We start from the raw sequence: 16,414 nt of genomic DNA, 5'->3' as shown, positions 1-16,414 counted from the left end.
GTCCCTGCTCTTACGTTTTGTGAATTGTTTTCTCTTTTACCTCATTTTCAAAAACAATGAATTGCTCATCCACATCACTGCTTTCCTCTTGGCCTTCATTTAAAAATGATGTTTTAATAAAAAATAAATTCAAAAAATAAAAATAACAGAAAAATGGTGTTTTGAGAAACACAGTTCTTGGTCACAAAAATGAAAAATATCTAAAGCCAACAAGTTTCTATTCATTAATATTTCCTTGCATCACTGAACAAAACAGAATTTTCCCATTTCCCTTAAATTTGCAACCTGCAGAGTCTCTGCAGTCTGAGGCCACAGTGGATATTTCAGCTAAGCCCCACTCTCCTGCAAATGCAGGGTCAGAGGGCCAGCCCTGCAGGTTCCTTTGCTGGAGGAGCTGCACAGTCTCTCACCCCAGCTGGCCTTGGTGGGGGCAAGAGGACTCCTGCAGAGTTTCTTTGGAGCTCTGTGTGTCACTACCTTTTCTCACACTGGCTTTATTCCACCTTGCTCCAGCAAGCAACTAATACAACTAGACAACTAAGCAATTAAATTTTGGCAGTTATAATGAAAGAGACTTCCTGTATTCTCAGGAGATGTTAAAACCATAAAGTAGTGGTCATAAGGAAAACCATATGGTAGTGCTCGTAAGGTAGTGGTTAGTGGTCACCAGGAAACTGATCATCTATGGCAGCTGAATCATCATTCTTTAGCTTCCTTCCCTCATCCCCACCCCCAACATGAATGACAAGTGTCAAGACAAACAGAACTCAAGAATAGAAACTCTTGAGTGGCTGCTCTCTAGCTAACAGAGTGTTTCATCTTTGGCGGGGGAAGAATCTGGAGACAGTAACAGGAGCATGGCAGGGACTCCAGAGAACAGAAACTCTTACCAAAAACCTTGACTGTGGTGGAGCTCCTCAAGACTCTGTCAGGCCTGACTACAATGTGGCAAGAGAACTTCCGGCCATCATCATGGATTTGGACTGGAGAGAGGTAGAGCCCGTAGTCTGTACCTATCCGGACTCTGTCTTTAAATAACGCGGAATTGCTGATGGGGTGACCTCGAGTGGTAAGTGTTTCCTGAGTTCCATTATCCTCCTGATGAGACAAAATGGTTACCAGCTTTGAGCGCTCAATCGTGCCGGCTCTGGACTAGGCATTTTACACGGAGTAATCCAGTTGTACTTTGTGACAATGGAGATGATAAATGAAGAATTGAAATTAAGAGATATTGAGTATGTTACTAGAGAAAGTATCATTACACTCAACTTTCAATTTAAATATACTGTCATTCTCTCCTAACATGAATAGAAATTGCTGCTCTTCTGATTAAAACTTCTCCTTCATCACCTTCCATGAGCTGCCTATTGACAGTGGGATTTGGGGGAGGGTACAGCCCTGGGAATTAATGTCAGGTCATAATTCTCATTTCAATTTCTGAAATCATAATGCTAGGATATTTTCAGGGGGCTGTATCAGTTTTATTCATTAAATTTTCACTGAAGTGGATGATTACAATCATTCTTTCTTCCCAGTATTCCTTTAGAAAAGCTCTCACTTTAGCTCCACTTGGAATGAGGACTAGGATGAGGTAAAGAGAGACTCCTAAAATGCAAAGGTTAAGGAGGCACTCACTCTCAGGGTCTTATAAGTGCAGGAAGGGCACTGAAAGGGGGCGCCTCCTTAAATACTGTGCCCTTTGGCATCTTCTAGCCTCTGCTCTTATTTCTGTGCCTGTGACCTTCAAAGAGGACACATAAAGATTAGGCTGTAAATGCTAATCTGAATTTGGAGATCAGAGTTTAACTGGAGTACTTGGTTCCTCTAGTCCATATTCTTTTATAGGTCTATGAAAAATGCTCCCATCATTCTTGCCTTACCCTGAATTTCATGGACAAGGTGTCACAGTGTTGGTCAGTGTCAGTACATGTGCTGACTAAGGGTCTAATGAGGAAGGGACTCTTGAGGGGCATAAATGTCGAGGAAGGTTATGACCTTATATTTATACTCCTTTATAACTCAGCATTTTTAACTGAGTGCTTTGAACACATTCTGATGCACAGCTTCTTCTCTGGAGATTCTAGTGCAGTTGTTTTGGGATAAACCTCATCCCAGGGCACTTTTTTAAAAAGGAGGTGGATGAATCTGGAGCCTATTATACAGAGTGAAGTAAGCCAGAAAGAAAAACACCAATACAGTTACTAACGCATATATATGGAATTTAGAAAGATGGTAACAATAACCCTGTATATGAGACAGCAAAAGAGACACTAATGTATAGAACAGTCTTTTGGACTCTGTGGGAGAGGGAGATGGTGGGATGATTTGGGAGAATGGCTTTGAAACATGTATAATATCATATATGAAACGAGTCGCCAGTCCAGGTTCGATGCAGGATACTGGATGCTTGGGGCTGGTGCACGGGGACGACCCAGAGGGATGGTACGGGGAGGGAGGAGGGAGGAGGGTTCAGGACGGGGAACACATGTATACCTGTGGTGGATTCATGTTGATATATGGCAAAACCAATACAATATTGTAAAGTTAAAAAATAAAATAAAAAAATAAAAAAAAATAAAATAAAAAAATAAAAAGGTCCTTGGAGAAGCCAGGGCTAAGAACCACTGGTCTAATGCCAAACAATAGATGAATCATTATTTGTAGGGGCTGGTGGAAAATGCAAGGAACTGAAAAGGTGAAAGCTGAACAGGGATGCATTAGATGGGAAAGAAGTCATGAAACAATGAAAACAAAGGTCTGTGACTTGGAATCTCTAGTTCAAAAAATTAGATTCTGTATAGAAGAAAGGAAGTTAGGTGAGAGAGAGAATTCAAGTATGAGCTGGGGGCAGAACAGGAAGTGTAAACAGGAAGACAGACTTCTTTTATGGTTTGTATAGGTATTTCCAGAATACACTTAGTAGAAACTCTTACATAAGGCACCATTTTTCTTGGTAACAGCTTTACCTGCAAATAGACAGATAGTACTGCCTGCAGAGAATCACAGAATTACTCCTGAAGCAAAGTACATACCCACATAAAGATGGACCTAATACTTTGGGTTGCTGTACTCCTAACAAGAAAGAGTACAGAAAATTAAAGGGAGACAGGGGCCTCCGATTATGCTCTGGAGAAGGAGCCCCAAAAGGGGCCCTAACTATTGGGTGGTGACAGCAGAAGAAACAGGAAGGCGTTTCACTCAGCCTCTGTGATCTGGAGGCCAGTACATAAATCCCCTATATATGAACATTCGTGCTGTGAACTTTCAAAGATGGGAACATGTGTTTGCATGCTTAATCATGTAAATTAGTTCACGTGTCTGGTGTACATTGTCATGTGCATGCATTCTCTACAAGGGGTAGTGCTTTTGTGCACTTACTTTGTGTAACTTACTAGTGAAGACCTGATGGAACTGGAGGCCCAAAGAGAGAACAAAGAGAGACCAGAGGAAGAAGAAGAAACCAAAGAGCCAAAGAGATTCATGACATGGGACACAGCAAGGGGACGTTCTTTATTTGAGGTGGCACTGTTAGCTTTTGAGGCACAGGACCCAAATGTAGAACAGTATGCAAAGGCTGCAGCGGTCATTTAGAATGCAATCCAAGGCTATCGTGTCATCTATGATCAGGAAAAAAGAGCTGCTACCCGACATCACTGGATCATTTTTTCAAGAGGGTACATAGAATTGAATCCAGCCAAGAACGAGAAACTGTACCATCGTCAGGCGTGAGTGAAACTGCAGCTTTCTCTCCATCTCCTATTGCTGACAATCCTTCAGGTCTGTCATCTCCCCCCTCTACTCCCTTCTCCAGTCAGTAACTCTTCTTGGCTGTTCACTTGATGCCAGCCCCTGTGTGCCAGCTGTTGCACTGTACTGCTGCACTTTTCAAGGTGCTGTCCTGTAAGATTGAAATTTTTTTTTTTTTTAATGTGTGTGAAAAGTTATAGTACGGTACTGTATAGTTGATTGTGTTAGTTGGGTCCCTAGGTTAACTTTGCTGGACTCACAAATTGGACTTACGAAAACACTCTCAGAATGGAACTTGTTCATATGTAGGGAACTTACTATAATTAAGGAAGCAGGCTCACCCTGCAGGTCCTTCAGTACAAGCTATTTCACGGTTCTTGTTTTATGCAAGGGACTGTTTTTGTGAGAATCCAGAAGTTCAAAATGCTTGAACTTTTAGTAAATGCCTTGCCATTTGGAAAGTTTCCAACTGTCACTTTGTTGTGGGAAGATACGTGCTCAGAGGCTGAGGTTGGAGACTGGTGAGAATACGGCTTTTTACTTATTGTGCATCTGGGAGTGACTGGCCGAAGTAGTTTAACTGATGGAGAAAAGATATTTTTTAAAGAAATCAGGCTTAGTTTTTTTTGCTTGTTTTTCGGGAGTTCGACTGTTATAGAGGAAGGATTTGTCCCTTCATTGGGAAAGATGGATTTGGTTGCAAAGTGTCCCTGCAACCTATAACATCAGGAGATCCTGAGAGATTGTAGAGGCCCCAGATATAAAGGGGATGGGGCAAGAACCTGGATGTGAGCACCTGCTTTCATGGAGCAAATGGGAAGAGAGGTGACAAAACGCAGGCAAACAATGAAATGTCTAGTTCTGGGAGAGGGAGAGACAATACTATTATTGTGACCACAACTAAATTACTATTACTAATACTATTACTATTTAGTATTACTACTAAATACTATTACTATGACCATAACTAAACCTTAACATTATTAGTCATAGCTTAAGTTTATTTAGCACCTACTTTTAGGTGCTTTGCCAAGTTCTTTTAAGTCTTATTTAATCCTTAAAACAATCTGGAATAAACCAAGATTACGTAACTTGCTCAAATGTCATAGAGAGAAGATACTTAAGTCACAGCACCAAGAAAGAGACAAAAAAATCTCTGAGACATTACATCTTAATAAATCCAAACCATCACAATACAAATAAAACAATTTTGTGGATTATCTAGAATGAAAAATTTAAAAGAAATTCCAGGAAGCCAGAGGTTTTTATATAAATGGGAGATCCTGGAGGTGTGGATAGGTTGCTGATTGAAAGGAGCCTTTATTGATATATTGACCTACCTTTAGCTATTTCAAATCCTAAAAAATGATGCTGTGAAAGTGCTGTACTCAATATTCCAGCAAATTTGGAAAACTCAGCAGTGGCCACAGGACTAGAAAAGATCAGTTTTCATTCCAATCCCAAAGAAAGGCAATGGCAAAGAATGTTCAAACTACCGCACAGTTGCACTTATCTCACATACTAGCAGGAGAAGGTGATGGCACCCCACTCCAGTACTCTTGCCTGGAAAATCCCGTGGATGGAGGAGCCTGGTAGGCTGCAGTCCATGGGGTCGCTAAGAGTTGGACACGACTGAGCGACTTCACTTTCACTTTCCACTTTCATGCATTGGAGAAGGCAATGGCAACCCACTCCAGTGTTCTTGCCTGGAGAATCCCAGGGACAGGGGAACCTGGTGGGCTGCCATCTATGGGGTTGCACAGAGTTGGACACGACTGAAGTGACTTAGCAGCAGCAGCAGCACACACTAGCAAAGTACTGCTCAAAATTCTCCAAGCCAGGCTTCAATAGGACGTGAACCATGAACTTCCAGATGTTCAAGCTGGATTTAGAAAAGGGGATTTAGAAAAGAGGAACCAGAGGTTAAATTGCCAACATCCATTGGATCACCGAAAAAGCAAGAGAGTTCCAGAGAAACATCTATTTCTGCTGTATTGACTATACCAAAGCCTTTGTGTGGATTACAACAAACTGTGGAAAATTCTGAAAGAGATGGGAATACCAGACCACCTGACCTGCCTCCTGAGAAATCTGTATGCAGATCAAGAAGCAACAATTAGAACTAGACATGGAACAACAGACTGGTTCCAAATCGGTAAAGGAGTACGTCAAGGCTGTATATTTTCACCCTGCTTATTTAACTTATATGCAGAGTACATCATGAGAAATGCAGGACTGGATGAAGCACACACAAGCTGGAATCAAGATTGCCAAGATATATCAATAACCTCAGATATGCAGATGACACCACTCTTATGGCAGAAAGTGAAGAACTAAAGAGCCTCTTGATGAAAGGGAAAGAGGAGAGTGAAAAACTCAACATTCAGAAACCTAAGATCATGGCATCCGGTCTCATCACTTCATGGCAAATAGATGGGGAAACAATGGAAACAGTGACAGACTTTATTTTTGGGGGCTCCAAAATCACTGCAGATGCTGACTGCAGCCATGAAATTAAAAGAGGCTTGCTCCTTGGAAGAAAAGCTATGACCAACCTAGACAGCATACAATACTTGGCCAACAAAGGTCCATCTAGTCAAAGCTGTGATTTTTCCAGTAGTCATATATGGATGTGAGAGTTTGACTATAAAGAAAGCTGAGCACTGAAGAATCGATGCTTTTGAACTGTGGTATTGGAGAAGACTCTTGAGAGTCCCTTGGACTGTAAGGACATCCAACCAGTCCATCCTAAAGGAAATCAGTCCTGAATATTCATTGGAAGGACTGATGCTGAAGCTGAAACTCCAATACTTTGGCCACCTAATGTGAAGAACTGACTGATTTGAAAAGACCATAATGCTGGGAAAGATTGAAGGCGGAGAAGGGGACAGAAAGGATGAGATGGTTGGATGGCATCGTCAACTCGATGGACATGAGTTTGAGTAAGCTCTGGGAGTTGGTGATGGACAGGGAAGCCTCTTGTGCTGCAGTTCATGGGGTCACAAAGAGTTGGACACAAAACTGAACTGAACTGACCTACCTTTGGTGACAGGTGTCCCAGAATACACAACTCCCACCTGATAAGAATGATTCTAGGGTATTTTTTCTGCAAGAAAGACTGGTAGGTGATCTTGCACAGAATCTTTGTTCTTGGCTGTTTTTCTTTTCTTTTGATATTTTTTAAAATACTAATGTGTGTGAGTGCTTAATCATGTCTGACTCTTTGTGACCTATAATTGACTCTTTGTGGTTTATAGTCCACCAGGCTCTTCTGTCCATGGGATTTTCCAGGCAAGAACACTGGAATGGGTTGCCATTTTCTCCTCTAGGGGACCTTCCTGACCCAGGGTTCGAACTGGATTCTTTACCACTGTGCCACCTGGGAATCCCTAAAATATTAATAAATATTTCTAAAACTTCATGAAATTTACAACTTGATGGACCCTTACAATAGAATGAGGAATGTAGATGTAATTAGCTAGTGTATAGGATATACCTACATGAGTCCTAACACTGAACAAATGTTCAATTAATACTAAATCACTGTCTTACAACCTGAACTGGATCAGCTTGCTGTGAATTCATGAGTATTTACTCTCTGCATGGTTAAATTAAAGAATTATGGAGAGTACTAAAATGAACTCTTTAAAAATTACTTTTTAATATGTATTGAGCATAGGTACTGTGTTAAGTTAATCACCACCTCACAACACCACCATGGGGCTGGTACTATAACTATATAATTACAATAAAATTATAATTGCATTATATAATTATCCCTTTTTGTGGATGACAGAACTAAAATCAGGCTGGGCAACATATCCAAGGCTGTATAGAATTCTGAGACAAAAGGAAAAATATGTGTCCTTACGTGCACTTAGCAAAATATCCTCCCATATTTTGACATATTTAACAGTGGAAAAAGTTAATAAAAACTCTACAGTTTAACATTTGAAAACTGATTTCATAAAGTCATGCATTGTTCAATCTTTTCTCCTGTCCTTGTCAACCTTCATGCCTGTGGCCCTAAGGGGGCACCATGCCACAAAGACCCAGGAACCACAGGCTGATTGAGAAAAACCCTGTTCCTTGAAGAGCATAGCAGGGTCTCATAACAAACAGAAGACATCGTGCCTTTATTTAAAAATTTGGCATTTTGTTTATCATGGATTTTCCATAAATTTTGATGCTTGAAAGTATTGTGATTACTGGTTTCTTGGGGGAACTTCCTTAAATTTTGCAGCCAAGGTGAAGGCCCTACTCACTTCACCCTAATCCTAGCTCTTAGGTCACACTGCTAGCAAATGCAGATTTGAAAACAGGATTTGAATGCAACAATCTCCCTCTAAAAGCCATGCTGTTAATGACTTTGCTTCCTAGAGCCTCAAAAAGTCTGTAGAACCGACAGTCCTTGACATTTCTGCTGAGAGTCTGTTTGAGGAGAAGAACAAATTCACAAGGAAAACAAAAAAATCAGGATCCATAGAAGGAAAATAAGTACATAAGGAAATAATAAACAGGAGTTGGATAAAATAATTAGCATGATGAGGGCTGGGAGGGGTCATATTGAATCATGGAAAACTTCTCCTCAATGTCTCTTAATGACCTGATAAACCCTAAGATAATTTGCAGAAGGGTTCCTATTTTAGTACTGGAATCAGAATTTTCAGTGCAGAAAAGAGACCACGGTACGATTGGATTTAGTGAGGCTACCTCATCGCTGGGCTGCCCTGAGCTCCATGCCAGGGCAGGCAGTAGCGCCACAGCACCAGGCAGGTGCTGAGTGTATAGAGCCCATTCAGTAAATTCTGTGAACTGCATCGACTGATACTTCTTTATCTCCTAACTGTTTCTTATCTTCACTTTGCTCTATTTATTCCCCATCCAGTCAGTGCTATCAAAGCAGGCTGCTTGCAAAGCTCCCCATGTCCATTTTATAGAAATCCACAACAATATTTTTTCCAATCAACACAATTGGCTGTCAACATTTTGCAGGTTGGCTAACACTTCAGTTTTGATTATGGTGAAGGTAGCTAGGGTCAGCTGCCATCAGATAGAAGGTGACAGCCATTTTTTCTGAATAGCTAGGCTTCCCATAGGCATGGAAGACCAATATTGTTTACAGTGTGTGCGTACCGTCGCTTCAGTCATGTCCGACTCTTGTGACCTCATGGACTGTGGCCCGCCAGGCTCCTCTATCCAAGGGATTCTCCAGGCAAAAATACTGGAGTGGGTTGCCATGCCCTCCTCCAGGGGATCTTCCTGACCCAGGGATCGAACCCACATCTCTTATGTTTCCTGCATTGGCAGGTGGCACTTACTAGTGCCACCTGGGAAGCCCATTTTGATTTTCATTTACATGTAAAATATTACAAATAAAAAAGAAGAGAGTACAGAAAAGATACATTTATAGAGAAAACTTTAAAGAAATAAGCATCTAGATTCTAGTTGTATGCCTTTATCATTGGTATTGAACTGTTTGATATGTTTCTCACTTTCTTTTCCTGATTTTAAAGAGAAGAGTCATGGGTTTCTCTTTATCCATCAAGTTTGGGAACAACCATCCCTCAACATTTCTCCCACCCTGACAAAGTGGGTGCTGCCAACCTGTGCTCACAGGTCCCAGGGTCTTGGTGAAATACATGTCTGCTGCTTGTCGACTTTAATTATCCAGCTCAAAAATAACCTAAGAGGTTTTTCCAGGTCCACTTAGTCAGAATCAAACTATTTTCCCTCCATGTTGCTGTTTTACATTTTTATTAAAGTTGTATTTCATGGTAGGAAACATGTCCAATACAGGTTCCTATCCCTGTAGGACCTAGCACTTAAAACAGATTCACATATGTTTGTTCGACTGAACTGAAATTTATGCTGTGGGAAATCAGGACAATAGTTTGGGATGAACACAGAACATTAGAGGGAATTCAGAAGCTCCCAGAATAACCCTGCAGAATTTCCCTGATGACTGCAAGCTCACGCCCCAGGACATAAACTGGGAAGAATATCATTTGTCCTTTTCAAACTGCATTCCATCTAAAAACACACATTCTATGACTTTTTAGTCATCACATCATGCACACGGACCCTCAACTGACATCCTCTGTGCTCCCTTGGTTACCTCTTGTGCTACAGAAATGTCAGATACACAGTTTGCACCAGATGCCTTTCTACTTCAGTGTAGTCGTGATCCTGGAATGCAAAATTCCAGAATGCAAGGAATCTGCTCCATGGACACATTTCACACAGTCTCAGCATGGAATCAGGGAAGCACAGTCAATAATATTTTTATAATAACTGACAATCCCAATAATTACCTTTCCCGTGAAGGTCATTAACTGAATTAGATTTTATAAAATTCCACATACAGAGTGTGGCTTTTGTTTTCCAGTGACCTAGATTAAACTAATTTTAGTTTGTCAAATTGTTTCCAGGGTTTAATGCAGCTCTTGAAGTGGGGAACATTCTGCAGCTCCCCAGAGTTACTGAGTTCAATACACCGATATACTGGGTTTCTACCCTCCTGAGCTCATCTTCATCATCTCTTTGTAACCTTTTCTAAAAGTCACATTATATCATATCTGTAAGAATGATTGGTTATCATTATGATTATTACTGCTGGCTTAACAAGAGACTAAAGTACTAAAATATGGATTGAGGGGATATTTATATCCTCTGCAGACTTATAACAGTCATGACATAAAGAGCTGTAGTTTATTCCTTAATAATGGGAGATTAGATGATTTCATCTCAGACTTGCTGAATCCCACAGCGCTGGTAGGGTGGAGGACGAATGTAAATCAAAGGAGCAAAAAGATTTCGACATTTAAAAGGGGAATGCACAGTTGGAATTTAATCAGCATATTTGCCAATACAATGTTCCCTTTGAAAAGAAGTTTCTTTCAAAAAGATTCCTCAAGTTGTCTCAATTATGATGCATTCTTTAAAGTGAGAGTACGGCCAGAGGTTTCAGTAGAAGTTTAAGGACTCACTCTCTCACTATGACCTTAGATGCAATCTCTCCATCCCTTATTTATCTCAGATGTCTTGGCAGGATTCAAAGATAATGTTTACAGAGCCTTCTTAGTTTCTTTGAAGACAACTGTTAGAGGATGTCTTATTAGTTATCTAGTCATTGATAATGAGCTTCTCATTAACTAATCCCACAGCAAGCATGAGGTTTAGTGATCACCCATTTAATAGGAAGCCAACAAATAGGACTATGAAGGGAGAGGACAAAGAGAAATGAAACAAATCCATTCAATTATTTATTAGATATTTACTGAGTGCCTCGGAGAAGGCAATGGCACCCCACTCCAGTACTCTTGCCTGGAAAATCCCATGGAAGGAGGAGCCTGGTAGGCTGCAGTCCATGGGGTCGCTAAGAGTCGGACACGACTGAGCGACTTCACTTTCACTTTTCACTTTCATGCATTGGAGAAGGAAATGGCAACCCACTCCAGTGTTCTTGCCTGGAGAATCCCAGGGACCAGGGAGCCTGGTAGGCTGCCCTCTATGAGGTCGCACAGAGTCAGACATGACTGAAGCGACTGAGCAGCAGCAGAGTGCCTCAGAGTACATCATGAGAAGAAACGCTGGGCTGGCAGAAGCACAAGCTGGAATCAAGATTGCTGGGAGAAATATCAATAACCTCAGATATGCAGATGACACCACCCTTATGGCAGAAAGTGAAGAGGAACTAAGGAGCCTCTTGATGAAGGTGAAAGTGGAGAGTGATAAGGTTGACTTAAAGGTCAACATTCAGAAAACTAAGATCATGGCATAATGAAATAAGTGAAATAAGTCAAGTGAAATAAGTCAAGAAAAAGACACATGCTTTATAATATTACTTATATGTATAATCTAAAAATACAACAAACTAGTGAAAAAAAGAAAAATAAGATCATGGCATCTGGTCCCATCACTTCATGGGAAATAGGTGGGGAAACAGTGTCAGACTTTATTTTTTTTGGCTCCAAAATCACTGTGGATGGTGACTACAGCCATGAAGTTAAAAGACGCTTACTCCTTGGAAGAAAAGTTATGGCCAACCTAGATAGCATATTGAAAAGCAGAGATATTACTTTGCCAACAAAGGTCCATCTAGTCAAGGCTACGGTTTTTCCAGTGGTCATGTATGGATGTGAGAGTTGGACTGTAAAGAAAGCTGAGTGCTGAAGAATTGATGCTTTTGAACTGTGGTGTTGGAGAAGACTCTTGAGGGTCCCTTGGATTGCAAGGAGATCCAACCAGTCCATTCTAAAGGAGATCAGCCCTGGGATTTCTTTGGAAGGAATGATGCTAAAGCTGAAACTCCAGTACTTTGGCCACCTCATGCGAAGAGTTGACTTATTGGAAAAGACTCTGATGCTGGGAGGGATTGGGGGAAGGAGGAGAAGGGGACGACAGAGGAAGAGATGGCTGGATGGCATCACTGGCTTGATGGACGTGAGTCTGAGTGAACTCCGGGAGTTGGTGATGGACAGTTCTGGCGTGCTGCGATTCACGGGGTTGCAAAGAGTCGGACACAACTGAGCAACTGAACTGAAATGAACTGAATTGATAATCAAGGCAATATACTAGATCTAGGGATTTTTAAAACGAGTAATGCAGCTTTTTGCTCTGGAGAAGTTCAGTGTCACAGAAAAGATACAAGCTGACTGAAAAGTTTAACAGTTTCTTGGAAAAACAGATTAGACTCTCTTCAGATATGAAAAGGATACTACAAATCAACTTAGCCCACAAAAATCTCTAAGTAAAGCTTTATTAAATCTTAATCTTTTTGATTACTATTAAATATTAGTACCCCTATTGATAGCGAATTAGTGATAATTAGGGTGGAAAATTTTTGCCCATTGGTGGAAATATTAATAATGTAAACTAGGTATAGATACGGTATTTCCATTACAGTAATTTTTAGTACATCAGGTTTCTGTCTTCTTGAGAAAATCTGTATTCTCAATTTTTCTTTTTTCTAAGAACCACCTTGTATCACATTAGTTAAGAAAAACTGACTTTTTAATGATGGGCATAATGTCAGGCAGGAAGTCTTACATTTCAGCAACCAAACCATAAAAAGGGGGAGCATACGTTTTTCAGCATTATAAACAGACACTGCAGCTTTTAGAACAATTTGAGAAAGGCATTTTATAATGTCTTTTGATTATACTAACTATCCAAAAAATATCTAGACAATAAAAAATTATTAGTAGGTTATATTTTAAAGTCTCCTTGAAAGTCAGTTATTTTGGATTTGGCACATCCTCAGAGAAATCTTTTTACACGAAGGGTCAGTTTCCAAGACAGTCCACAAAACTCTACTAACTTGTAACATAAATGATCAACCATGCAAGTACAGTATTTTGCAGATGGTATCAGCTGCTATACTCATGGACATTTATTAGTTATGTAAGAATTTTAAAATCTTGTGTTTTCATTTTGATGAAGACCTGAAAAATTGATACAGTCATATTCTGGATCATCTAAATAACCCCACCCATTTCATGATTCTCAAAATTGTGTTTATGGTAATTATAATTATGTAAGGCTTGTGTTATCAACTGATTTAACTGTAGTATTAGGAATCCACTCTATATATCGGTTAATAGCTGGATGCCATTTGGTTGACTTGTTTTGGAAAATTTCACATAAAAATCCATATTTCTGTTTTGTTTTATTCTTGTAAGTCAGAAAACATAGCTGCTATAGGCCTGTCATTACCTGTGGCCGTGATGGAGCCAGGCAGTGGTGTTTTGTATAGACATAGTGCTTCTCTCATGGGCGTTTTCTATTTGTATTTGATATGTGTTAAGAGTTTGTGTTTCCTGGTCCAAGCAATGTTGTGTATTTTCCAGGATGTGGTAGTAGGGTTCTGGGGAAAAAGGGAGTCTATGCCCCTGCATGTGCTGTGTGTAAACAAATAAGGATGAGTAGGGGCTTCTGCTGGATGTGGCTCCTCTCCAGGGCACCATCACACTTTTTTCTTTCTGTTATCATTGTTGAGTATACAGCTTGAAATATAAACTAACCTTTAGGAACTATTTTCTAAGTCACTGCCTTCAAAGACCTGGGGGCTTGCTGAGTTGGAAGGAATCCCATAGTGTCCTTCCTTCCTTCCTCCAGACATTAACTCAACCTTCACATAATGCTTGTCTCTTATCCAGTGTGCTTCCTTCCCTATTATTACTTGTTATTCATCTTCACTTCATTAATATTTAAAGATCATGGCCATTATTCACTGAAAAGGGCAACACTTACCACCAGCCATGTAAAGGTGAGCACAGATGAAATTTCTAAGGAAGTGTTTTGAAAGCATGGTATTTCCAGAGTCCCATTTATCTCTATTTCTATTGTATGGTTGTTTTTCCATTCTTCTTGTGCAACTGTAACAAAACATAAGGAGGGAAAGACATGGATCTATGATTGGTCTATAAAGTATTTTTAATCCAAGAAATGAGAATAGTTTTAGTATAGAGATTCAACCATCTTCAGGGTATACCTATGAAGAGGACCCCACCGCCTACAGTCCTCATTGTGTAAATGGTGTAACAGGGTCACTGAGAAGCACAGGGTTGTGTATCACTGAATAACTACAGGAAAACTCCCTTAACAGAATCCAACAGTTCAGTACATTCTTCTGCTTTAACTTCAAGTTGGTGCATTAGTCTTTAGACCATATTTCCTGGATCAGGTAGAATATAAAACATTATAATCTGGCCTCAGTTGTCTTAAAATTTTTAGTAGACAATTTTTTTTTAGAGAAGTTTTAGGTACATAGCAAAATTGAGTGGAAAGTACAGTTTTCACATATACCCTGCCCTCATGCATGCACAATCTCCCCCATTATTAACATCGCTAACCACAGTGATGCCTTCATTACAATCAATGAAACTACATCAAACACATCATCACCCAAAGTCCATATTTTATTTACATAAGGCTCACTTTTGGTGTTGTACATTCCATGAATTTTGACCAAAGTCTGATATATATCCACTCTTGTAATATCATATAGAATAGTTTCACTGACCTAAAAATTCTTCGTGCTCTGCCTTTTCATCCCTTCCTTTCACCAAACTTCTGACATATGCTGATCTTTTCACTGCTTTTATACCTGATTGTCTTTTTAGAGCTTACAGATATTTCTCCAAAGAAGAAATCACACAGAAAAACACATCAGGAAACTCCAAGGAAGCATGTCTAATGAATTATTTTCATTTTTAAAGTGATATGAGATAAATAGTTTTATAGTCTCTCTTTTGGGGAAAGTTATATACATACACACATATATATATATATATATATATATATATATACATTTGTGAGTAAACTATAATATCAGAAAATAATTTATAAATGACAACAATTCTATCATCTTAATATCCTGAAAATCTTATTCTTTTTTCCTGTATTTATACAAATCTTGTTTGTGTGCAAGTATTTTTTTCATACTTTGCAATTTTATTTACCATCAAGTGTTACCTATAGCTTTACTTAAAAGATTTTGCATGATTCTTAAGCTACCTGTGGTTGAAATTTCTATTACATTACATATATACATCATAATTTGTTTAGCAATTTTCAAGTATTGAATCATATGCTTTTTCAGTTTTTAACTTATTTAAACTATTACAATCTTTATAGCAAGGTTCATCCTTAAACTAATAGCTTTCTTCTGACCATTTAGCTACTTAAAATACATTCTCAGAAGTATAATTAATAGGTCATGAGGTATGAACATTCTCCTTATTATCAACAGCACATTTTTAAAACACATGGGACTATTTCAGATGTTGTATTTTGCCTTTAAAGTTTTGCTGCATTTCAAGCTCTTGTCAATATCAGTTGTCCCCTTTAATGATAACTCTCTCCTCCTGCTTTCTTAATTGAAGCCAGGCCTTCCCATTAGGGCCCATCTTCCCTGCATCATTCTCAGATAGTGGTTGTTTATTTTCCTATATCCTTATTGCCTCAGGATCAGGAGGATTGGAACAGGGCTTTTCTTACTCTCTATTGCTGCTTCCATATATTACTCCAACCTCAGAATTTAAAAACCAGAACAAAACAACAATAACAAAATTCCTGCCTTTTATGGTTAAAAGCATTTACTATAACAGCACTCCCAAATGGAGTTACATGTATATCACCACCAAATTTTTTGGCCATATTTGCATACCACCATTAATACTATTTAATTTTATTCTTGAGATTATAATTGTTCTACTTACATCATTTATTTTAAACAGAGAACTGACCAAGGCACATATTTGTATAGTTTATGAAATCTACTTGATATGCTAATTCTATTTTAATGTGCATTACCCAAACACATAAGTAGTAAATTTTTGTAAAGTTTGTCCAGATTCTGAGAAGTTGGCAATACAAGCGGCATAACTCTAATATCCCTGAGATTCCTAATAAAAACAGATGAACTAGAGTAGTAAAACTATAGGCAATATCTATGGGAACACTAAATAACAATATAACATCATTAATAGTTGGGAACAAATCAACAAACCACTGTGGTGTAAGCAACTGTGCAAAAAGAAACAGGAAAATCAGTGGCCTTTAGAACTAAGAACTTACCCCTCGTACCTTCCAGAAAAAAGTCAACAGACAATCACTGGAAAGAAAGGCAAACTAATCTGAGAATAGCAGCAGAAATAGAGAA

The 16,414-nt window shown here is 39.2% G+C and overlaps 1 protein-coding gene across 1 annotated transcript in view; it reads right to left on the bottom strand.

Annotated features, from left to right (window-relative positions):
- CD96 (CD96 molecule) overlaps positions 1-16,414 on the bottom strand; it is a 98,595-nt gene that overhangs the window by 69,340 nt on the left and 12,841 nt on the right. Inside the window, exons 3-4 of the mRNA XM_055570266.1 lie at positions 14,002-14,126; positions 891-1,098 (exon numbers count right to left, since the gene is read on the bottom strand). Coding sequence (XP_055426241.1) covers positions 891-1,098; positions 14,002-14,126 — 333 coding nt within the window. The remainder of the gene's footprint in view (positions 1-890; positions 1,099-14,001; positions 14,127-16,414) is intronic.

The sequence above is a fragment of the Bubalus kerabau genome, chromosome 2 (genome assembly GCF_029407905.1).
Source record: "Bubalus kerabau isolate K-KA32 ecotype Philippines breed swamp buffalo chromosome 2, PCC_UOA_SB_1v2, whole genome shotgun sequence".
NCBI classification, from domain to species: domain Eukaryota; kingdom Metazoa; phylum Chordata; class Mammalia; order Artiodactyla; family Bovidae; genus Bubalus; species Bubalus kerabau.
The sequence above is the reverse complement of the archived record's forward strand: the minus strand, read 5'-3'. Positions and strand labels throughout refer to the sequence as shown.